Source organism: Triticum urartu, chromosome 5A (assembly GCF_056163025.1).
Source record: "Triticum urartu cultivar PI428250 chromosome 5A, HENAU_Tu73, whole genome shotgun sequence".
NCBI classification, from domain to species: Eukaryota; Viridiplantae; Streptophyta; class Magnoliopsida; order Poales; family Poaceae; genus Triticum; species Triticum urartu.
The window spans coordinates 349432676-349458112 of NC_141877.1; the positions used below are offsets into that span (position 1 = coordinate 349432676).

General features: G+C 46.5%; 2 protein-coding genes across 2 annotated transcripts; one reads left to right on the plus strand and one right to left on the minus strand.

Moving 5' to 3' along the window:
• The first annotated feature begins 15932 nt into the window (after positions 1–15932).
• LOC125555980 (GDSL esterase/lipase At2g04570) lies at positions 15933–17842 on the plus strand. Its single transcript, XM_048718782.2, has 2 exons — positions 15933–17042; positions 17438–17842. Exons 1-2 carry the CDS (start codon positions 16163–16165, stop codon positions 17629–17631), a joined length of 1074 nt encoding a protein of 357 aa, XP_048574739.1. The 5' UTR covers positions 15933–16162; the 3' UTR covers positions 17632–17842.
• A 1562-nt stretch (positions 17843–19404) lies between these two features.
• Positions 19405–22162, minus strand: LOC125508934 (SWIB/MDM2 domain superfamily protein). Its single transcript, XM_048673746.2, has 2 exons — positions 21768–22162; positions 19405–19780 (listed from the first exon to the last, which is right to left on the minus strand). The coding sequence occupies exons 1-2, from the start codon at positions 21933–21935 to the stop codon at positions 19649–19651; spliced, it is 300 nt and encodes a 99-aa protein (XP_048529703.1). The 5' UTR covers positions 21936–22162; the 3' UTR covers positions 19405–19648.
• Between the last annotated feature and the right edge of the window lie 3275 nt (positions 22163–25437).

The following is a 25437-nucleotide window of genomic DNA, read 5'->3' on the forward strand; positions in this document are numbered from 1 at the left end:
CAACAAGCGCTATCGTTTAATGCCCCTAGCTAGGCATGATGATTTCAACGATGCTCACATAAAGGATAAGAATTGAAATATAAAGAGAGCATCATGAAGAATATGACTAGAACATTTAAGTCTAACATAATTCCTATTCATAGGAATTTTATGAGCAAACAACTTATGGGAACAATAATCAACTAGCATAGGAAGGCAAAACAAGCATAACTTTGAAACTTTAAGCACATAGAGAGGAAACTTGTTATTATTGCAATTCCTACAAGCATATATTCCTCCCTCATAATGATTTTCAGTACCATCATGAATGAATTCAACAATATAACCAGCACCTAAAGCATTCTTTTCATGATCTACAAGCATAGAAAAATTACTACTCTCCACACAAGCAAAATTCTTCTCATTCGGAATAGTGGGAGTATCATAAGAGACTTGAATACTATAAATTGTTTCCACATTAAAAGAGTAATGTTCAGAGAAGGGGTAATCATAATCATGACAAGTTTTATAAATATAATCACTACTTTTATAGCATAAGTATCATCACAATAATCATCATAAGTAGGAGGCATGCTATCATCATTATAAACTTGCATATCAAAACTTGGGAGACTAAAAACATCATCTTCATTAATCATAGCATCCCCAAGCTTGGGACTTTTCATAACATAAGCATAATCACTCTCATCATTAATAGTATGGATAGCACCAATAGTATAGCAATTATCATATTCTTCCAAGCAAGTGCCAAAAAGATTTTCAAGATCATAAGAAGTATCATTATCTTCCACAATTATATTTTCATGAGGCACAATAGTAATGGGAGCAGCATTATTTGGGGGAGATATCTTTTTACCTCTCTTCCTTTTTCTTTTATTCTTCTTCACCACATCATGTGTGGGTTCAATCCTCTTTTTGGAGCTCCTTATTAATGAGATTGGTTGAATAGGAGGCTCCTCCTCGTTACCTGATTCATCATAAGAAATAATAGGAGGATATTGGGAAGTCTCTTCCCTTTCATTAGTATTCTCTTCATCTTCTATTTGTTTTATTTTCTTTATGTAATTGTCAATATAAGGATTTTCAATACAATTCACCGCACAATACATATAAATATTCTCTAGATCAAAATGAAGAACTTTATCAAGATTAAACTTGGGAATACCCTTAGTTATACATTTCATTTCCTCATACCCCCAAAGAAGACTAATCTCTTTATGATGCTCAAGGGTAATCAAATTATCACAATTTTTGGATACGGTTCGGTCATGAAACAATTTGCACTGGAGATTTAAATGACCATGTTCATTGCAAAGTTCACAAGGAGCGCGAAAAATATTGAATTTTTCAGCAAATTCATCTAGCTCTTCTTGCAACAATTTGGTTTCTAAGTACTTATGCCTCTTGCAATATCTATCTTCCCTATTTGGTGTGTACTTGCAAACCCAGTCTACTCCACAAAAATTGACATGTTTATAGGAGACATTTTCATCATAACTAGTGCAATCATCATTAGTATCATGGATATTCAAAGAATTCATACTAACAACATTGCAATCATGCTCGTAATTCAAATATTTAGTGCCAAACATTTTATAGATTTCTTCTTCTAGCACTTGAGCACAATTATCCTTTCCATCATACTCACGAAAGATATTAAAAAGGTGAAGTGTATGAGACAAACTCAATTCCATTTTTTATAGTTTTCTTTTATAAACTAAACTAGTGATAAAACAAGAAACTAAAAGACTCGATTGCAAGATCTAAAGATATACCTTCAAGCACTCACCTCCCCGGCAACGGCGCGAAAAAAGAGCTTGATGTCTACTACACAACCTTCTTATTGTAGACGTTGTTGGGCCTCCAAGTGCAGAGGTTTGTAGGACAGTAGCAAATTTCCCTCAAATGGATGACCTAAGGTTTATCAATCCGTAGGAGGCGTATGATGTGGTCTCTCTCAAGCAACCCTGCAACCAAATAACAAAGAGTCTCTTGTGTCCCCAACACACCCAATACAATGGTAAATTGTATAGGTGCACTTTCGGCGAAGAGATGGTGATACAAGTGCAATGTGGATAGAAGATAAAGGTATTTGTAATCTGAAATAATAAAAACAGCAAGGTAGCAAGTGATAAAAGTGAGCGTAAACGGTATTGCAATGATAGGAAATAAGGCCCAGGGTTCATACTTTCGCTAGTGTAAGTTCTCTCAACAATAATAACATAATTGGATCATATAACCATCCCTTAACATGCAACAAAGAGTCACTCCAAAGTCACTAATAGCGGAGAACAAACGAAGAGATTATGGTAGGGTACGAAACCACCTCAAAGTTATTCTTTCCAATCAATCTGTTGGGCTATTCCTATAAGTGTCACAAACAGCCCTAGAGTTCGTACTAGAATAACACCTTAAGATACAAATCAACCAAAACCCTAATGTCACCTAGATACTCCAATGTCACCTCAAGTATCCGTGGGTATGATTATACGATATTCATCACACAATCTCAATTCATCTACTCAACCAACACAAAGGACCTCAAAGAGTGCCCCAAAGTTCTACCGGAGAATCACGACGAAAACGTGTGCCAACCCCTATGCATAGGTTCCCAATGTCATGAAACCCGCAAGTTGATCACCAAAACATACATCAAGTGGATCAATAGAATAACCCACTGTCACCACGGTTATCCCACGCAAGACATACATCAAGTGTTCTCAAATCTTTAAAGACTCAATCTGATAAGATTACTTCAAAGGGGAAACTCAATTCATTACAAGAGAGAAGAGGGGGAGGAGAAACATAGGATCCAACTATAATAGCAAAGCTCGTGATACATCAAGATCGTATCATCTCAAGAACACGAGAGAGAGAGAGAGATCAAACACATAGCTACTGGTACATACCCTCAGCCCCGAGGGAGAACTACTCCCTCCTCGTCATGGAGAGCGCCGGGATGATGAAGATGGCCACCGGTGAGGGTTCCCCCCCTCCGGCAGGGTGCTGGAACAGGGTCCCGATTGACTTTTGGTGGCTACGGAGGCTTCTGGCGGCGGAACTCCCGATCTAATCTCTGTTCTGGAAGTTTTAGGGTATATGGAGTTATATAGGTAGAAGAAGCACGTCAGGGGAGCCACGGGGGCCCCACGAGGCAGGGGGCGCGCCCTAGGGGGGTGGGCGCGCCCCCCACCCTCGTGGGAAGCTCCCGTATCTTCTGACGTGGGGTCCAAGTCCATCAGGTGTGTTTCCTTCCAAAAATAACTTCTCTAGTTGATTTCGTTCCGTTTCGACTCCGTCTGATATTCCTTTTCTTCAAAACACTGAAATAGGCATAAAACAACAAATCTGGGCTGGGCCTCCGGTTAATAGGTTAGTCCCAAAAATTATATAAAAGTGGATAATAAAGCCCAATATTGCCTAAAACAGTAGATAATATAGCATGGAGCAATCAAAAATTATAGATACGTTGGTGACGTATCAGGCACCGCATTGAATCGAGCAAATGCAGTCCATCCGAGGAGTGCGTGATAGCCACTGCGGAAGGGGACAATGTCGAAGATCAATTCTTCGCTTCAGAAGTTGCCCGGAGATCCGAAGACAACTTCAAATGTGATTGAACCCATGTAGTGGGCCTCTACACCTGGTATTACTCCTCTAAAGGTAGTTTTTGTGGGCTTGATCCTTGATGGATCGATGCCCATTTTGCGGACTGTATCCTGATACAGCAGGTTGAGGCTGCTGCCACCGTCCATGAGGACTCGCATGAGGTGGAATCCATCAACGATTGGGTCGAGGACCAGTGCGGCTGAACCGCCATGACGGATACTGGTCGGATGGTCCCTGCGATCGAAAGTGATCGGGCAGGCCGACCATGGGTTGAATTTTGGGGCAACTGGCTCTATCGCATAGACGTCCCTGAGCGCATGTTTGCGCTCCCTCTTGGGGATATGGGTAACGTATATCATGTTCACCGTTTTAACCTGGGGGGAAACTTCTTCTGTCCCCCCGTGTTCAGCGGACGGGGCTCCTTGTCATCATTCTCACTTTGCGACCCCTTCTCCTTGTCTTCGACTTTTAACTTGCCGGCCTGTTTGAAGACCCAACAACTCCGGTGGGTATGATTAGCTGGTTTATCAGGGGTGTCGTGGATCTGACATGGACGATCGAGTATGCGGTCCAGGATGGAAGAGCCCGAGTTGTTCCTTTTATATGGCTTCTTCTGTTGATCGGACCTGGAGCCACTGAATCCGGCGTTGATCGCCGTGTCATCAGTATTGTCACTATTGTTTCGACGCTTATGCATGTTGCGTCGGGGCTTGCCATTGCTATTCTTGGCTTCGGAGGTGCCAGGTTTTCTTGCATTATGGTTGCTATGGGCTAGCCAACTATCTTCGCCCGCACAAAAGCGGGTCATAAGTGCGTGAGGGCCGCCATGGACTTCAGCTTTTCTTGACCGAGGTGTCGGGCGAGCCATTCATCACGGATGCTATGCTTAAGGGCCGCTAGGGCTTCGGCATCCGGGCAGCGACGATCTGGTTCTTTTTAGTTAAGAACCTTGTCCAGAATTTCCTGGCTGACTCTCCGGGCTATTGAACTATGTGACTTAAGTCGTCGGCATACGGGGGTCGGACGTATGTGCCTTGGAAGTTGTCGCAGAAGGGGTCTTCCAAGTCCTCCCAACTGCCAATGGAGTTTTCGGGTAGGCTGTTCAACCAGTGTCGAGCTGGTCCTTTGAGTTTTAGCGAGAGGTATTTGATGGCATGAAGATCATCACCACGGGTCATATGAATATGGAGAAGAAAGTCCTCAATCCATACTGCGGGATCTGTTGTTCCATCATATGATTCAATATTTATGGGCTTAAGCCCTTCTGGGAATTCATGCTCCATTACTTCGTTAGTGAAGCAGAGGGGGTGTGCGGTGCCTCTATATCGGGCCAGGTCACGACGTAGTTCGGATGAAGTCCGTTTGCGGCTTTCGGCCCAGGCGTGATTATGCTTGTCATGTTTGGCTTGATAGCCGTCCTCGCGCGTCAAGGCACGCCCCCGCGATCCATAGATCGACCTGGTTGGACCTGGTTTATTCTTCAGGTCCTGCCGCAGGTCATATGTGTGTCCCTAAGCCGTTTGGTCTCTACCTTTACGGCGAGATAGTATGGGTCGGTGTTCGGCTTGAGTTGCCATTTCTCCCGGCCATGTGGTGGCCGGTCAACTGCATTATGCGCTGCTGGTATGGGCTCAAGTGCCTCGTCGTCGAATTGAGGTAGCAGTTTGCGCTTCGCGTAACTTTTGGTTGGGCACACGAGGCCGTATTCCTCGGCTGCCAGGACATTAGTCCATCTGTCGTTGAGTAGATCTTGATCAACTTGAAGCTGCTGTTGTTTCTTTTTCAGGCTCCTTGCAATGGCTATTAGACATTGCTTAAAGCGCTCCTACTCGAGAGGTTCCTCAGGCATGATGAAGTCTTTGTCGCCGAGGCTCACCTCATCCTCGGAGGGGGGAAGATAATTATTGTCCTTCGAGTCTTCGTTTGCGGCCTCTTCATCAGGGCTAACTTGCCCATCTTCTCGGTCGTCCTGTTCGGAGGTTAGCTCGACGGGGTTTTCTTGGTCTTTGGCCTCGTCCGGAGTGTTGTTGTCTCTCGTGCCGGTATCGTTGTCTTTTTCACAGTGTGATTTAGAGTGGCGCCGCTGACGTTGGCGTTTTGGCTGTATCACGGGAGGTTTGTCCTCGACTGGATTTTTCTCATTATCGTCGTCACCCTCGTTGGGTGTATCCACCATGTACACGTCATACGAAGAGGTGGCCGTCCAACGTCCGGTAAACGGCGGGTTTTCGGCCTGCTCCTCTCCGGCATCGTCGTCCATACCGTCGATGTCTTCGGAGCCGTAGTCGAGCATGTCAGTTAAGTCCTCGACAGTGGCTATGAAGTGGGTGGTGGGTGGGATGTAAAATTCCCCGCTCTCATCCCCTAGTCCGGGTTGGGCATAGTCCAGAGCCTCGCTTAAAGGCGAGGTTTGGCCAGGGAGAAGAAAATCCATGGAGTACGGCGGGAAGGGGATTCCTCGGTCGAGCTCACACGATGCTGACTCCGAGAGTGCGGAGCCAGTGTCCGGGGAAGAGTCCAGATTTTTGATGGTTGCCAGCGACACTGCTTCCTCCGGCTCTCCCGTACTGGGCTTAGTGGCCACAGATAGTCCGGCGGGTTTAAAAATCTCGTCTTCGGACCTGGTGACGCGCTCCGGCTCTAAGGCCAGAGCGAAAGTTGGGGTCGTGAATCCTTGGAAGATCAAGTCTCCTCGGATGTCAGCGACGTAATCCAAGTTTCCAAAGCTAATCTAGTGACCTGGGGCGTAGTTATCGATCTGCTCTAGATGACCAAGCAAGTTGGCCTGCAGTGCGAAGCCGCCGAACACAAAGATCTGGCCGGGGAGGAAAACCTCCCCCAGGGCAGCGTTGTTGTAGATGATTGATGGAGCCATCGAACCTTCCAGTTGTTAAACATACATGGTGCATTACACATATACATGACAGAGGAGGATCTTCAGAGATAGTTCAGGAGGTAGTTTAGCTAGGATATGATATCTATTCGGTTGTAACCAAGTCTATCTCTTGCTTTCTTTCTCCTCAAGTTGTATCCTGATTCTCTCTTATCTTCTCAACCAACTCATGTATGCGCCTTAGGGTTATTGCACCCCTGCTATATAACACGTAGCACGTTTCCCAGGATAGGGCAAGACGTTTCCGCCATCGCACAGGGTATCAGAGCCTTCCTCTTCCAATCTAGCCTCCTGATTGCATCTAGTGCATAGACATGTCTTCATCCTCCGGTGCCGCTCAACCTAGCATCAATGGCCGGGTCACCGAGAAGCTCAACCGCACGAACTATGTGCTATGGCGCACGCAGGTCACACCCCACCTGCGGGGCGCCGGTGTCTTCGGCTATGTCGACGGCACCACGCCGGAGCCGGCCAGACTCCAGGTCACCAAGGACAAGGACGGCAAGGAGTCTTCTGAGCCCAACCCTCTCCACCCACTTTGGGTCCGGGAGGATCAACAGGTGCTTGGCTATCTGCTGAGTACCCTCTCCAAGGAGGTGCTAGTCGCGGTCACCGCAATCACCACGGCGCGCGACCTCTGGGTGGCCTTGGCGGGCATGTTCTCATCCCAGTCCCTCAGCCGCGTCAACAACATCAGGACTGCGCTCATCAATGCGTAGAAGGGCAACCAATCGGTCGTCTCCTACTTCGCCTCCCTGTGCGGCCTCGCCGATGAACTCGCCGCCGCCAGAAAACCTATCCAGGACGACGAGTTAATCTCGTACATCCTCCACAGCCTCGACGTCGACTACCAGCCGCTCGTCTCCGCCCTCGACACCCGCGTCACGCCCGTCACCCTCGATGAGCTCTATGCCATGCTGAGTAACTTTGACCAGCGCATGGCCCAGTTCCACAGCTCCTCCGGCGGCTTCAAGTCTTCGGCCAACGCCGCATCTCGTGGTCGTGGTGGCGGCTCTCGCTCGCGTGGATCTCCCCGCAACAAGGGGCAGTCAGGAGGAAACAACAACTCTAGCGGCTCCTCCAACTCTCGCAACGGCCGCTCCATCAACTCCAAGCCTCGCCGCGGCGGCGGCTCCAGCCGGTCCCGTCCTGATGCGCCCCGCTGTCAGATCTGTGGCAAGCTTGGGCACACAGCCAAGGACTGCTGGTACCGCTACGATGAAGATGACGACTCCTCCCAAGACGAGGACAAGGTTGTTTCGGATGCGGACGGCTCCTACGGTGTTGACACGAACTAGTACGTTGATAGTGGGGCTACCAACCACATCGCCAACGAGCTCGAGAAGGTCACCATGAAAGAAAAATACCGGGGCAAGGATCAAATCTACACTGACAACGGCGAAGGTATGAGGATCAGTCATGTTGGTCACTCACTTTTTAGTACCCCTCGTCGTAAAATTCATCTAAAGAAAATTTTGCTAGTTCCTAGTGCCGACAAGAATCTCATTTCTGTTCATCGAATTGCCATTGACAACCATGTCTTCCTTGAGTTTCATCCTTATTTTTTTCTTGATCAAGGATCAGGCAACGAAGAAAGTGCTCTATCAAGGTAGATGCGTTCGAGGGCTCTACCCGTTGATTCCAGAGCGTAGAAGATTCAATAAACAAGCCTATGGTTCTGCCAAACTCTCATCAACACAGTGGCACGATAGATTAGGACATGCTGCTTTCTCTTTAGTTGGAAAACTTCTTAGGAAAAATAAGCTCCCGTTTGTTGGTGAGCGTGATCTTGAAACTATTTGTGATTCTTGTCAACATGCAAAAAGTCATCAATTGCCTTATCCCATATCTACTAGTGTTTCTACCAAACCCTTGCAATTAATCTTCTCTGATGTTTGGGGCCCTGCTCCTAGTTCTGTTGGTAGACACAATTATTATGTGAGCTTCATAGATGACTACAGCAAATTTTCTTGGATTTATCTTCTCAAGAAAAGATCCGATATTTTCAAGTCTTTCAAAACTTTTCAAGCTCTCGTTGAACAAAAATTCGATAGTAAGATCATTGTTGTCCAGTCGGACTGGGGAGGGGAATATGAAAAATTTAATTCCTTCTTCCAAAACCTTGGCATATCACAACATGTGTCATGCCCTCACGCTCATCAACAGAACGGCTCTGCTGAACGCAAGCACAGACACATAGTTGAGGTTGGTTTAGCCCTCCTAGCTGGCGCATCTATGCCCCTCAAGTTCTGGGATAAGGCTTTCCTCCCAGATGTTCATATCATAAATATGCTTCCTAGTCGTGTCATTAACAATCAAACACCACTAGAACGACTTCTCCATGTTAAACCCGACTACAAATCTCTTCGTGTCTTTGGGTGTGCCTGTTGGCCCAATCTTCGCCCATACAACAATCGAAAGCTCATGTTTCGCTCCAAACAATGTGTTTTCCTAGGCTATAGCACCCAACATAAAGGTGTCAAGTTCCTCGACGTTGCCACTGGCCGTGTGTATATCTCACGCGACGTTGTCTTTGATGAAACCAAATTTCCTTTCGCTAATCTTCACCCCAACACCAGTGCTCTTCTTCGCCAAGAGATTCTTCTTTTGCCTCCTCATCTCTCCGGTGTTGATCAAGGGGGAAACAATAGTGATGATCAACTACTGACTAACCCTCTTACTGATGATATGCATGAGCCTTGTGGTGTTACAGGTGAAAACAGCAAGGAAAATGGCGAAATCAAAGAAGAAAATGGTGAAGAAAATCCTCCACCAGCGCCATATTTCATGTGCCCGGAATCTGGAGACAAATCCCCCTCAGGATCCGTTCGCTTGCAGCATATCAGATCCGCCTCGGGATCAGCGGCGGCAGACGCGCCAGGGGCGCCAGCAGCACACACGCCCGCCTCGGACCAAGCGCGCCCCACGCGGCCACCGCTCACGGGCTACGGCGCGTCGTCACCTCCGCACCAATCGCCATTCGCCACTTGTCAGCATGTGGTTGGCGCGGGCGGTGCACGCTTCACCGGCCAACCGGTGTGCTACAAGCGGCGGCACCCGGTCCGCCCGACCGGTGTGGGGCCCGAAGCTGGCGCGGGATCCAGCGTCGATCCACGCGTGCGCCCGACCGGCGTCAGACCCGAGGCTGATTCGCCATCATGTGGCAATGCTGAACCTGCTGCTGCGGCCGGATCTTCTGTGGATTCTGCATGTGGGCAACCACTACCCCTTGCCACAGAAAAACCGAGCGGGGCAGAATCTGCTGCTGCTGCGCGCGAATCGTCCTCGGGATCGGCCCCTGCATAAACTCCTATTCAGCCTGCGGGATCATCTGTGGCTGAAAATCTGGGCACTTCTCCTCGGCATACACGACTACAAAAGGGAGTAATACAACCTGTTAATTACAAACGTGTAACAAAACATGGCATGGTTTATTCTACAGGTGAATCAGGTGAACCTCATACTCTAGAAGAAGCACTTGGTGATGAAAAGTGGAAGAAAGCAATGAATGAAGAGTACATAGCTCTAAGGAAAAATAAGACATGGCACTTAGTTCCTCCACGGCAAGGTAAAAATTTAATTGATTGCAAGTGGGTATTCGGGATCAAGAGAAAATCTGATGGAACTATTGACCGCTACAAGGCTAGGCTCGTTGCAAAAGGATTTAAACAACGGTATGGCATTGACTATGAGGATACCTTTAGTCCAGTTGTTAAAGCTGCAACCATCCGTCTTGTTTTGTCTATTGATGTTTCTAGGGGCTGGAGTCTCAGACAGTTAGACGTACAGAATGCGTTTCTTCACGGTGCTCTAGAAGAGGAAGTGTACATGAAGCAACCTCCTGGGTTTGAAAGCAAAAATTCCCCCTCTTATGTGTGTAAACTTGATAAGGCACTTTATGGGTTGAAGCAAGCACCGAGAGCATGGGACTCTCGTCTCTGTCATAAAATGCAAGCACTTGGCTTTATTCCATCCAAATCTGACACTTCTTTATTCATTTACAACAAGTCCAACACATGTATATTTGTTTTGATATATGTTGATGATATCATTGTGACAAGCTCATCAAATGAAGCAATCACGGGAATGTTGAAAGATTTGAGTGCATATTTTGCTCTAAAGGATCTTGGTGACTTGCACTATTTTCTTGGAATTGAGGTGAAGAAACATGCAAGTGGGCTTCATCTCTCTCAGGAAAAGTATGCAGATGATTTGGTAAAAAAAGGCTGGTCTGCAAGGTTGTAAGCCAACACCTACTCCATTATCTAGCTCAGAAAATCTGTCTCTCACAGAAGGTAATCTCTTGAGTCCAGAAGATAGCACAAAGTACAGGAGCTTGGTAGGAGCACTTCAATATCTCACTTTGACCAGACCTGATATATCTTTTGCTGTCAACAAAGTGTGCTAGTTTCTTCATGCACCTACTAATGTCCATTTTACTGCTGCAAAACGCATAGTGAGATATGTCAAAGGAACTATGAACATTGGTCTAGAATTCAGCAAGTCATCTTCAAATCTTGTTAGTGCCTTTTCTGACTCAGATTGGGCAGGATGCCTGGATGACAGACGCTCCACTGGTGGTTTTGCAATCTTTTTTGGACCGAATCTAATCTCATGGTGTGCTCGAAAACAGGCCACTGTTTCTAGATCCAACACAGAGGCAGAGTATAAAGCACTGGCGAATGCTACAACTAAGATTATATGGGTTCAGTCCATGCTGAAAGAACTAGGCATAAAGAACACACCAGCTCCATGTCTGTGGTGTGATAACCTCGGTGCAACTTATCTGTCTGCCAATCCAGTTTTTCATGCAAGGACAAAACATATTGAAATAGATTATCACTTTATTCATGAGAGAGTTTCTCAAAAGCAACTTGATATTCGCTTTATTCACTCCAAAAATCAGCTTGCAGATGGATTTACAAAGGCTTTGCCTATGAGAAGCTTTGAAAATTTTAAACATAATCTCAACTTGATGAAGTTGTGATTAAGGGGGGTGTTAAACATACATGGCGCATTACACATATACATGACAGAGGAGGATCTTCAGAGATAGTTCAGGAGGTAGTTTAGCTAGGATATGATATCTATTCGGTTGTAACCAAGTCTATCTCTTGCTTTCTTTCTCCTCAAGTTGTATCCTGATTCTCTCTTATCTTCTCAACCAACTCATGTATGCGCCTCAGGGTTATTGCGCCCCTGCTATATAACACGTAGCACGTTGCCCAGGATAGGGCAAGACATTTCCGCCATCGCACACTGGTGACGACGCAGCGGAACTCTCAATGAAAGCACCAATGTCGGTGTCAAAACCGGTGGATCTCGGGTAGGGGGTCCCGAACTGTGCATCTATGGTCGATGGTAACAGGGGACACAATGTTTTACCCAGGTTCGGGCCCTCTTGATGGAGGTAATACCCTATGTCCTGCTTCATTGATATTGATGAATATGAGGATTACAAGAGTTGATCTACCATGAGATCGTTGTGGCTAAACCCTAGAAGTCTAGCCTGTATGATTGATCTTGCCTCTACGAACTAAACCCTCCGGTTTAGACATCGGAGGGGCCTAGAGTTGTACAGAGTCGGTTTACAAAGGAAGGAATCTACATATCCGAACGCCAAGCTTGCCATCCACGCAAAGGAGAGTCCCATCCGGAAACGGGAGGAAGTCTTCTGTCTTGTATCTTCATAACCCATCAGTCCGGCCCATGTTACATAGCCCGGACGCCCAAGGAGCCCTTAATCCAGGACTCCCTCAGCCTCCACCACATCCACCTTGATGATATCCCAGGCACTTCGTAAAACTGCGTCGTGAACCCATCTGGACCCGCGACCCTATCCACCGACAAGGATTTGAAAACCTCCCACACCTCATCCTCCATCATTGCCTCTTCCAAGTCTGAAAGGTCCTCCGTGGCTAGATCTAGCTCGGCAAAGTTGATCGAGCAGCCCCTCTCCTCTGCAATCCCAAGGATCTGCATGAAGTGGTTGTATGCCATTTCTTCCATACCCTCCTGATCTGTGCAAAGAACCATGCCCTTCGCAGCTTCAACGTGATGTTGCGACATCGCCTCTTGGCCACGTGCGCATGGAAGAATTTTGCATTGGCAGCCCCCTCATTCGGGGTTGTGGTGCACAATATTTGACTGGCGATAGTGTGATGCAACGATGCCAAGCCGAGGCACTTACGCTTGAGATCAACCTTGGACCATGTTTCCTTGGCGCTGAGATCCCTCTCATCTTGTCTCTAGGCTAGCCTTGGCACAATCACGTTGTCCAACATAAGCTACTCGCAAATGTTACTCACCGAATGGGCACTCCATCAGTTGAGCCTTTAGCCACCGTGGCAAGCTTTTTTGAAGAACCACCATCTTCTCGGTCCTGAACATGGGAGCAGCCCAAGCCCTCTCCACTTCTACCATGAAACCCAGAAGTTTGGTCCAAAAACTTTGGAATTAGCACCGCCATTGAGTGAGCATGCCAACATTAGTGCTCAACAACATTGGGCAATGGTCCGACATGGACATAGCCTGAGCCACCAGCAAACATGAGAATGCGCTTCCTCCCACTCGAGCAAGTGAAACCAACGATCCAACTTGACGAGCGTGGGGCTCTCACGCTCATTGTTCCACGTGAAACACCGGCAATGAGAGGCGCCTCGGAGATCTCGGGGTTATTAACCAACTACCTGAATCCATTCATTGCAAGTCGGTTGATACGTGCATTGTTTTTTTCCGTAGCATTCAAGGTGATGTTGAAATCTCCCGCAATACACCATGACCCTACAGAACTTTCCAGCGGGAGCCGAAGCTATTGAAGAAAATCAGGTCTCAATCTCTCATCCGTGGGGCCATAGACCATGGACAACCACCAACTATCCCCATTCAACAACTCTAGCATTATGGACACAGAGAATGTGTCCACCCTGGTCGTAAGGAGCTTATCATCGCTCGCATGCCATGCCACGATGATGCCCTCGGTGGGTGCCCACCACCGGCAACGCAACAAAGTCACCGTACTCCAAACCGGGAATTCTCATTAAAATCTGTGAGGTTACAATATTGAGCTTGGATTCCACCATAGCAACTACGGCTGCAGCGGCTTCCCTAGCTGTGTCATGAACCACAGCCCACTGCGTCGGTTATTAACACCATGCACATTACACACTAAGAAGCGTGCATTGATTTCTAACATGAGCCAAGCCCACAGGAACGCCGATACACAGCTGTGGACTCACAGCCTCGCCTCCACCATCATGAGCTCCTCTAGCAATTGGATGGATGGCGAACAATGCAGCGAGAGCAACGATCTGCTTCGGCGACAGCGGGTCCTTGAACAAAGCCGCATATAGCTCGAGGTTGTCTTGCGAGATCTCCTCCTCCGACACAATAAGACCCAGCTTCTCCATCAACAAACGTTGCGCTTTCTCAACCGCACTTGTTGGCAGCCCACGCGATTTTCCAGCCAGCCTGCCACTCCTATGGCCATCGAGACCTTGCGCTTGCGCGCTTCCTAATATGCATTGGCAGCCCGTGCTGGCAGTTGCCTGATTTTTTTCCAGCGGAGCTTTGGCTTGTTGTGTCCGTCTGAATTTCATATTTAAACCCGATTGGTGGCGCTATTTTTTCTTGCCGAACAAGAACTCTTTTATTTTAGTTCATGATGAGCGGATTCACAATCATGCATTATGCAAGTCGGCAGGCTAGGTGTACCCACCCACATTACAAGGTGATCCTCATAGGATGCCTGATTAGCACAAATCAAGATGTGACACAGTCCAGTCTATTCTAAATAAAAGCAACAAAACCTCTACTGAGCCCCTTGATCTCTGCCTAGATTGGGGATACTTCCGATCCCGAGCGAAGGAAAGTGCCTCTTTCCACATCTGCGCCGTTTGAAGAGAATCACATTGGACTGGACTGGAATCCTCAGGCGTGTGGTTCCATCAAGGACTGCAATAGCTTCAGCGAGCAGGTGCGACATGCTCCTCCCACGGGGGATGTTGCCGCGTTAAATTCACCAACCTCGTCTCTGAATATGAACGACGCTAGTCCCGCCTCGGCCTTGATCAGTAATGGAAAAACTGAAAATGCCTCTCCGCGCATCGGAGTGACACAAGGCACCGTGGGTTGGTTCACCTGATGTGGTGATGAACTCTGGAAAGTCTGTTTTTTCAACCTGAAGAAACTATTTCATCCTGATTTTCTGAAGGTGCTACTCTCTTTTCACTAGGCACCCTATGCACCTGGAGGAAGGGAATACTACTACGGTGTATCTCTACACTGTAACCACGGAATACACGGGAGTGGGTACTAGTACGTCAAAAGAATCGAGACCTTGGAAATAGGAAGCAAATGAGAATGGGAGGCCATAAATACGTACGTACAACAGGGGCATCAGCGCCATTTTACATCAGCTGCTCCTGCTCACGCGCGCTTTTCCATGAGGCTAGTCATAATGGGAGTAACTTAGGTAGTAACATAGCGCACTTCAAGAATTTTTTGCTTATATGACACATAGTTAATAAGGAGAGAGGTATTTAAAGTAACATAATATGTTACTGTAACATAGCGCTTCCCGAGAAAGTATGAGTCTATAAGGTAATAAATGTAGTCATCTATGACACTACTACTCCCTCTTTTCATCTATATAAGGTCTAATGCGTTTTTCAAGGCTAACTTTGACCAAATATTAGAGCTATAATATATGACATGCAATTTACACAAAGCACACCGTTAAATTCGTGTGTGAAAGGAGCTTTCAATGATATAATTTTCACATTGTGCATGTCATGTACTATTAATCATGTCAATAGTCAAAGGCGGTCTTAAAAAATGCATTAGGCCCTATATAGATGGAAGGAGGAAGTATTATGTTACTTTGCACTATGGAGGTAGTAACTTAGGGCCTGTTTGGTTTTAATAAGTCACCCGATTTATAAGTCAGGTGACTTAAAACTAGTGATTTATAAGTCACGTCTGTTTGGTTGTCACCTGACCTATAAGTCACCTGACACATCTTTCCACACCAATCAACATCATGCAGGTGATGGGACCCACGCAAAAGGAGGTAACTTATAAGTTTTAAGTTGGGATGGAGCAATTTATGACTTATAAGTTGGGGTGACTTATACGTCAGGTTTGTTTGGCAAAATAAGTCATTTTTTTTATTTTTCGACTTATAAATTGGTGACTTATTTGAAATCAAACAGACCCTTAGACTAGTGTCATATGCATGACACTATTATAAATTACTCCCCGCTATGACCATCCTGAAGGCAAGGCACGCACAGAGGAACGCGCGATTTTAATGCGGTCCGAATTAATTAAGCGCCTCACATGCAGCTGAACCTATCGAGCTCCTCAAGGCCTGAAAACGGCCCATCGCTCTCGGGGGCGTTGCCACATCGGGCGTGGCATCGCCCGCATACACCACGCCACCACAGTCTCAGTGCCACTATATATACATGCTGTCGCCGCCGGCGATACGTAGAGCAGCCAGTCAGTCAGGCGGCGTTACAGTACGTCCATTCGGCGCCTTAATCTCGTGACGACACAGACACCAACCTCCTGTCCTGCACCAAACGCTCGCAACAAGAGAAAGAAAGATCGTTCGTTCGTTTCCAACGAGATTGATCGGCCTGTCTAGTCTAGCCATCAATGTCGTCGCTCCACAGGTGCCTGCCGTGGCTGATCCTCCTCCTGGTGCTCCGCGACGGCGGCGGGGGGACGGCGGTGGCGGCTGCCGGGAAGGTGCCGGCGATCATCGTGTTCGGCGACTCCTCGGTGGACACGGGCAACAACAACTTCATCCCGACCATCGCGCGGAGCAACTTCTGGCCCTACGGGCTCGACTTCGCGGACGGCCACCCCACGGGCCGCTTCTCCAACGGCCGCCTCGCCACCGACTTCATCTCGGAGGCCTTCGGCCTGCCGGCCTCCATCCCGGCCTACCTCGACACCACGCTCACCATCGACGACCTCGCCGCGGGCGTCTCCTTCGCGTCTGCCTCCACCGGCCTCGACAACGCCACCGCCGGCATCCTGTCCGTGATCACCATGGCGGAGCAGCTCGAGTACTTCAAGGAGTACAAGCTGCGGCTGAAGCTGGCCAAGGGCGACGCGCGCGGCGAGGAGATCATCCGCGAGGCGCTCTACATCTGGAGCATCGGCACCAACGACTTCATCGAGAACTACTACAACCTGCCGGAGCGCCGGATGCAGTACACGGCGGCGGAGTACGAGGCGTACCTGCTGGGGCTCGCCGAGTCGTCCATCCGCGCCGTGTACGCGCTCGGCGGCAGGAAGATGGACTTCACGGGGCTCACGCCCATGGGCTGCCTCCCCGCTGAGCGCATGGGCAACCGCGGCGACCCCGGGCAGTGCAACGAGGAGTACAACGCCGTCGCCCGGAGCTTCAACGCCAAGCTGAAGCAGGCCGTCGTCCCCAAGCTCAACAAGGAGCTCCCCGGCCTCCACCTCGTCTACGCCGACACCTACGACGTCCTCGACGCCGTCGTCAGGAAGCCGGCCGACTACGGTACGTGCGCAGTACGCGTGGCCATGCATGCACAGCCGATCAACTCCGGCATGCATGGCCGTGGCCGAGCTCGCTTTTCTGAGTTGGTAGGATGCATTCATGCCCTGCGCTCAATCGTTTCGATTGATGGTGCACAGCACTGCACCACTGCAACGGGAAGCACGGCATGGGCGCCACATGCCGTGTCTCCTGTTGCATGCACCACCTCCAGTTGCACGCACAGTGCGTGGCATCATCATGCATTGAATTAACGTCCGTTCAGACTTTTGTTTCTCTCTCTGTACACATTCTTAGACTCTTAGTAGTAGTAGTCCCTTTCACATTCCTGACTAGTTATGCAGTGACTTTACCTGTCCAAATTTATTCAATTTCTGATGATGATGATGATCTTGCAGGTTTTGAGAACGCAGAGCGAGGGTGCTGCGGGACGGGGATGTTCGAGGCCGGCTACTTCTGCAGCCTGAGCACCTCGCTGCTATGTACGAACCCCAACAAGTACGTCTTCTTCGACGCCATCCATCCCACGGAGAGGATGTACAATATGCTTGCCGATAAAGTCATGAACACCACGCTTCATGTATTTCTCTGAATTTCAGTTCGGTTTTCTCGGTTGAGAAGACAATATATGGAGGGATGACCGTATATGTTGTGTGTGCGTGTTTATGCTCTATGAAAACGATACATCATGTTACACTGATCCATGGCGATCGACCATGTGTACATGTAGTACGCAATGGACTGTAAATGAAAGCTTTTTGTTAGTTTTGTACTCCCTCCGTTCCTAAATATTTGTCTTTCTAGAGATTTTAACAAGTGACTACATACGAAGCAAAATGAGTGAACCTACACTCTAAAATATGTCTACATACATCCGTATATTGTAACCATTTGAAATGTCTAGAAAGACAAATATTTGGAAACGGAGGGAGTATAATGTTTTTTTTTGCAAGATAGTTTTATAATGTTATTTTAGACAGCTTTATAATATAAGATGATCCGAGGAAGATATGAGTTTATGTGCCGTGGACAAGAAAAAACAGTAGTCAAGTCCATATAAATATGGTAGTGAGTTTTTGGTGTGATGCTGCTGCTCACATCTTACTCCGTTCGGTGAAAAGTGTACATTTGGCTTTGAAATTTGTCCACAAAAGAGTCTACTTTAAAGTAGAAAAAAAATGTTTCCCTCTTATCACACGATAATCAAAACCAATAACATTCTACGCATGGTCTTCTTAATTTCTACATGTATTTAGCTCATTGGGGTTGGATAATTAAATAGGAGAAAGATGGTGGCTGGCACTTTTTCAATGCATTTTTTACTTTACTTCATAATTTATCTTAATTTTTTATATGTACATTTTTCACCGGACGGAGTATGTACCAAACAATTCTAAGACTTTCTTAAAAAAAACAATTCTCAGACTTCAGCCTGGCTTTGGAATAACCGCAGCCTACCATTTTATCCCCAAGAAAAAAAAAATCGTAGTGAGTTGATGATTGCTGCCAAAAGCGTCTAGTTGAACTACTCAAACTTGAACCTGCAAGGTGTTCTCTTTCTTCCTTTTGGCAGAATCTCTACCAATAATGTTTTGTTCATACAAAAAAATCCACACACACTATTTGTTTAGAGAAACAAGGTGTTTCCTTTCTTTCTTTTGGCAGTTTGTATTCTCTTTATAAACCTCTACTTCCAACAAATTTGCTCATATCAACAATTTCGCACACTGCCTAGAGAAATTAGTAGTGCTATCATTATGGTCAATGAATTCTATTTATTCACAAAGATATTTTTGATTGCCAATAAATTTTGTTTATGAACATAGGACTTACATGTCTGCACAAGGATGTCACGTTTTTTTCTACATCTAGCATAGCATCACCTGCTTAGGGCATCTCCAACAGTTGTGAGATAGGTATTGGTAAATTTGCCACCTAGGACATAGTGATGATGTGGCATGTATTAAATGTGAAGAGAGAGTAAAGTTGTATGTAGATTAACCAACAACCTTTGCACAAGCTCCAAGGTGAAATAGAGAGCAATCACATTTATTGTCTCACCATCTATTGGATAGCTTGAATACAATTCATTAGAGTAGTTGTATGATAGCTTGTTGGTTGATGACATGGACATTTTACCAACAAGACTAACATACAACATGTTGGAGATGCCCTTAAGCGTACCATCACCCCATTCACTCTGGGTAGTAGCAAAGTTAAGGAGGCCCTGAGCGTATATCTTCTAATGAGACTTAATGAAGTACCCTAGTTGTTAGGGACGACAGCTCGACTGCTCACGTACAAAAGCAAAAGAAAGAGAAAGCTATCATCATTAAACTCCACTTGCCGGGCAGATAGGAATATCTAACCAACAATTTCAGGCCTTGCATTCAATAACCGCCTTCCAAATTCAGTTCAAGTTCAATACACAATATGCCAAGAGAGACAGGAAGCAACTATATGGTACTACATGTTTTTCCTTCATCTGGACACAAGCTGAAGCTACTAAAAGTTGAAAAATACACACGTACCAAAGAGGTTAGGAGGACTCATATGTTGTCTACACATCAGCCATGCATGGAGATTTTGTAAAGGACAGCTTATTATTCTTACGACTTGAAAACTTTTGGGAAATGTAGCTTGACAAGCATTGGGAGTTCCGAGAGCTCCACCTTAGACCTGCCCAACAGCACAGTTTTCAGCTTCTCATCGCAGTTTACTATGTTCCTGTTGGTCGGGTCCTGCAAATCAGAGTAATTTAATGTAAACAACTTGTAGAAATCACATATCCATATGAAAAGTAATAAGAGGGTGCTTGGATACGTATTCTTGACTAAAAGTAGTGGGATTAAAACTTGCTAGACTCACCCATGCTTGGATCCAAATACTCCCTCCGTTTTTATTTACTCCGCATATTAGAGTTGACTGAAGTCAAACTTCGTAAAGTTTGACCAAGTTTATAGAAAACAATATAGACATTTATCATAATAAATCTATACGATGTGAAAGTACATTTAGTAATAAATCTAATGTTGTTGATTTGTTATTGTATATCTTAATATTTTTGTATATAAACTTGGTCAAAGTTTGTAAAGCTTGACTTTGACCAAAGCTAATATGCGAACTAAGGCTGGTCACAATGGGGAGGAACTTAGGAGTAACATCACACACTCCAATACAACTTTGCTTATGTGTCACATATTTAATGAAGAGAGAGTGCTTGTGGTAACTAGCTAAGTTACCGGAACATCACACACTCCAAGAAACAATGAGTCTATAACCTAATAAATACATTGTTGCATGACACTACATAGATGTTTCTACCCACTGTGGAGGTAATAACATAGTCTAGGGAAGTGTGTAAGTTACTAGACTATGTTCTTGCCCATTGTGACCAGCCTAAATAAAAACAGAGGGAGTACTAAAGAGACTAAAATCAAGTTAATGAGCATTTATTATCCTCCAAACCCTCCAATCCAGAACTCGCCTGTGTTAAAGGAGAGGAGTTAAATGAGGAGAGAGGGGACTAATCCACATTTTAGTAGGGGTACCCCTGACTAAAACATTTTAGTCTCAAGACTAGTTTTAGCCCCTCTTTAGTCAGGGGTGCTTGGAACTTTAGCCTCTTAAAGAGACTATTTTTAGTCAGACTAAAATAAGTCCCTTGGATCCAAGCACCCTCTAAATGAATATCATGGTACATCTGACAGGGGTGAAAAGCTAACAGGTTTTCTGTTTCCTCTGAAACAAAAATTGTGCGAAACAAAGCTATGACCTTAAAATTTTAATTTATGCCTTGCCATTCACCAAGATTCAACCTGGTTTTATAGCTGAGAGCCATGAGATTTAAATACTCACTCCGTCCAATACGAAAATTTATTTCATGATGAATCTGACAGTAATGATTTGGTATTCTAGATTTTGAGAAAAAATTCTATAAATTTGGTCAAAGTTTAAAAGGTTTGACTTTAGAAAAAAAATCTAGTACGCACTATATTTTGGGACAGAGGGAGTATATATTACAGCATGACAGAAGAACTCCTTCAAGAATGCAGCAGTGCCACATCTAGGCTTACAAACAACATGTCAAACTCAAGATGACTTTATTGGCGATTATCTAGTGTAAAACGGTTCTAAACAGGTACCTAAATGGAAGATGGAGCCACAACTACTTTCTGCAATGTAGCTCAAGTCCAACTGATGGCAATAATGGTGCCACCCAACTAACTGTATCACCGCATGGCCTGGATATATATGGAGAGAGATGATGTCTTCTTCTTCATGTTAGATATGAAGTCAACAAAAACAGAAGCGCCTGCTCAAACCTCAAAGAGAACAATGGACAGTTGGCCTTGAAAAGGATGTGCAGGCCTCCAGGGGAAGCAATACCCCGAAAGTAGAAACACCGACAGATCCTAGAACACTGAGCTATAGCCCAGACTTAACACTGCAGGTGGTTCTGATCCAACTAAGCCGCGGCCATTAGCTGAGTTGGTCGTATGAATGTCTTATTCGGCAAATTCCTATCCTAGCTGAGTTGGATCAAATGCGTGAAGTTCACCAGCAACAAGAGAACATCTAGCTTGCTGACTAAATGGAAACGGAATTTCAAGGGCAGGTACCAAATCTTCCGTGATAACAGGGACGCTCAACTAATTCCGGGTACTAAACCTAACGTGATTAACTTCCGAGGCGACCAAACAAACAGGTGGAGCCAGAAGGATGTACCTGGAGGTTGTTGTTCTTGATGTGTGACCAGACGCCGAGGAAGAAGGAGAGGTGGGACATCTGGGACCGGCCCCCGGCGAACTCCCGCAGCGCCGTCGGCAGGTTCACCAGGTCGACCAGAGCCGCCACCTTCTTAGGGGACTCCACCGCCGCCCGCCGCAGCACCATCTCCCTCTCTCCCCCTTACGTGGTTGGTGGCTCACTCGCTGGAAGGGGGAATCGAGAGAGGGTAGGTGGAGACGGCAGCTAGGAGGCGAAGGAGAGAGGTGCACGTACGGCGGGCAGCGAGGTGGCGGGGCAGAGGCGGCTGCGCCGCGCCAGAGAGCGGACGGGGGAGCGTGGCGGCGGCGAGGCGAGCAAATGAAGATGGGTACCTTCCTCCAGTGGACGGCTGGATCGAGAGTTGGCACCGATCAGACGGTCCTTGCTCCAATTGTTTTTCTTTTTTTGCTTTTGTTCCAAACTGTTAGCAAGACGCAGGTTTAGGGTTCGACCCGCCGAAATTTTGTCAGTGCCTAAAGAGCTACTCACTCTTGGAAAAAAATTAACAACTCAATATAATGTAAATGGTGCGAAACACGATATACAAATCACTTTCAAGATGACTCTGGACATTGTACCGGCTTTCCATTATCTTCTATATCCCTCTAACATGGCATGAGACCCACATGATAATGTAGTTAGTTGAATAGGACCCGCATGACATAATCTTGCACCATCGTCATCCCCTCTCTCTCTTTTAAGTTTCGCTCTCCGGACTTTCTTCAGTTAGAGGCAACACAACTAAGTGCAAGCTATAGTTCGAAAAGTCGGAGATTGTACCAAATTGTTTTGCTATATCTAAAATTAGATATTCTTTTGCAAAGCGGTGGGCTGCTGCATTAGCACTCCCGCGTATAAAAACAAAGCTCAAAAGTTTTGAACCATTTCTTACATCTCCCGAGAGATATGAAAGCCCATAGACTTTTTCCCCGTTACTACTTCCCACATTTTCTTCACATTCTAAGTAGTCACATCCTTAAAACCCTCTTTCTCTTTCTCTTGCCTTAATTACTGCATCTTAACATGCCAAAAGCTTCAGCACAAGAGGTTCCGTTATACTTGCATAGGCGAGATGTAGCATGAAATCACCATCGTGGTTCCGCACCACCACTCTCGTCCTCTCCCATGCATAGAATTTACCGTGCCATCGATGTTTAGGTTGGTCAAGTCTGGTTCTAAAGGACTACACCGAGCGAGATCAGATCAATCTGCACCCTCTCCATTACATGCGAGAGGATCTTCATGTTGGAAATATGCCCTAGAGGCAATAATAAATTGATTATTATTATATTTTCTTGTTCATGATAATTGTTTATTATCCATGCTATAATTGTATTGATAGGAAACTCAGATACATGTGTGGATACATAGACAACACCATGTCCCTAGTAAGCCTCTAGTTGACTAGCTCGTTGATCAATAGATGGTTACGGTTTCCTGACCATGGACATTGGATGTCATTGATAACGGGATCACATCATTAGGAGAATGATGTGATGGACAAGACCCAATCCTAAGCATAGCACAAGATCGTGTAGTTCGTATGCTAAAGCTTTTCTAATGTTAAGTATCATTTCCTTAGACCATGAGATTGTGCAACTCCCGGATACCGTAGGAGTGCTTTGGGTGTACCAAACGTCACAACGTAACTGGGTGACTATAAAGGTGCACTACGGGTATCTCCGAAAGTGTCTGTTGGGTTGGCACGAATCAAGACTGGGATTTGTCACTCCGTGTGACGGAGAGGTATCTCCGGGCCCACTCGGTAGGACATCATCATAATGTGCACAATGTGATCAAGGAGTTGATCACGGGATGATGTGTTACGGAACGAGTAAAAGAGACTTGCCGGTAACGAGATTGAACAAGGTATCGGGATACCGACGATCGAATCTCGGGCAAGTATCGTACCGCTAGACAAAGGGAATTGTATACGGGATTGATTAAGTCCTTGACATCGTGGTTCATCTGATGAGATCATCGTGGAACATGTGGGAGCCAACATGGGTATCTAGATCCCGCTGTTGGTTATTGACCGGAGAGTCATCTCGGTCATGTCTGCATGTCTCCCGAACCCGTAGGGTCTACACACTTAAGGTTCGGTGACGCTAGGGTTATAGAGATATTAGTATGCGGTAACCCGAAAGTTGTTCAGAGTCCCGGATGAGATCCCGGACGTCACGAGGAGTTCCGGAATGGTCCGGAGGTAAAGAATTATATATAGGAAGTGCTATTTCGGCCATCGGGACAAGTTTCGGGGTCACCGGTATTGTACCAGGACCACCGGAAGGGTCCCGGGGGTCCACCGGGTGGGGCCACCTGCCCCGGGGGGCCACATGGGCTGTAGGGGGTGCGCCTTGGCCTATATGGGCCAAGGGCACCAGCCCCAAGAGGCCCATGCGCCAAGAGAAGAGGAAAAGGGGAGAGTCCTAAAAGGGAAGGCACCTCCGAGGTGCCTTGGGGAGGATGGACTCCTCCCCCCCCTTGGCCGCACCCTTCCTTGGAGGAAGGGGCAAGGCTGCGCCCTCCCCCTCTCCCTTGGCCCTATATATAGTGGGGGGAAGGGAGGGCAACCACACCTAAGGCCTGGCGCCTCCCTCTCCCTCCCGTGACACATCTCCCTCCTCCCGCAGCGCTTGGCGAAGCCCTGTTAGAATCCCGCTGCTTCCACCACCACGCCGTCGTGTTGTTGGATCTCCATTAACCTCTCCTTCCCCCTTGCTGGATCAAGAAGGAGGAGACGTCGCTGCTCCGTACGTGTGTTGAACGCGGAGGTGCCGTCCGTTCGGCGCTAGAATCATCGGTGATTTGGATCACGACGAGTACGACTCCATCAACCCCGTTCTCTTGAACGCTTCCGCACGCGATCTACAAGGGTATGTAGATCCACTCCTCCCTCGTTGCTAGATGACTCCATAGATAGATCTTGGTGACACGTAGGAAAATTTTGAATTATTGCTACGTTACCCAACAGTGGCATCATGAGCTAGGTCTATGCGTAGTTTCTATGCACGAGTAGAACACAAAGTAGTTGTAGGCTTTGATTTTGTTCAATATGCTTGCCGTTACTAGTCTTATCTTGATTCGGCGGCATCGTGGGATGAAGCGGCCCAGACCAACCTTACACGTACGCTTACGTGAGACCGGTTCCACCGACTGACATGCACTAGTTGCATTAGGTGGCTGGCGGGTGTCTGTCTCTCCCACTTTAGTCGGATCGGATTCGATGAAAAGGGTCCTTATGAAGGGTAAATAGCAATTGGCATATCACGTTGTGGTTTTTGCGTAGGTAAGAAACGTTCTTGCTAGAAACCCATAGCAGCCACGTAAAACATGCAAACAACAATTAGAGGACGTCTAACTTGTTTTTGCAGGGTATGCTATGTGATGTGATATGGCCAAAGGATGTGATGAATGATATATGTGATGTATGAGATTGATCATGTTCTTGTAATAGGAATCACGACTTGCATGTCGATGAGTATGACAACCGGCAGGAGCCATAGGAGTTGTCTTTATTTATTGTATGACCTGCGTGTCAACATAAACGTCATGTAATTACTTTACTTTATTGCTAACCGTTAGCTGTAGTAGTAGAAGTAATAGATGACGAGACAACTTCAAGAAG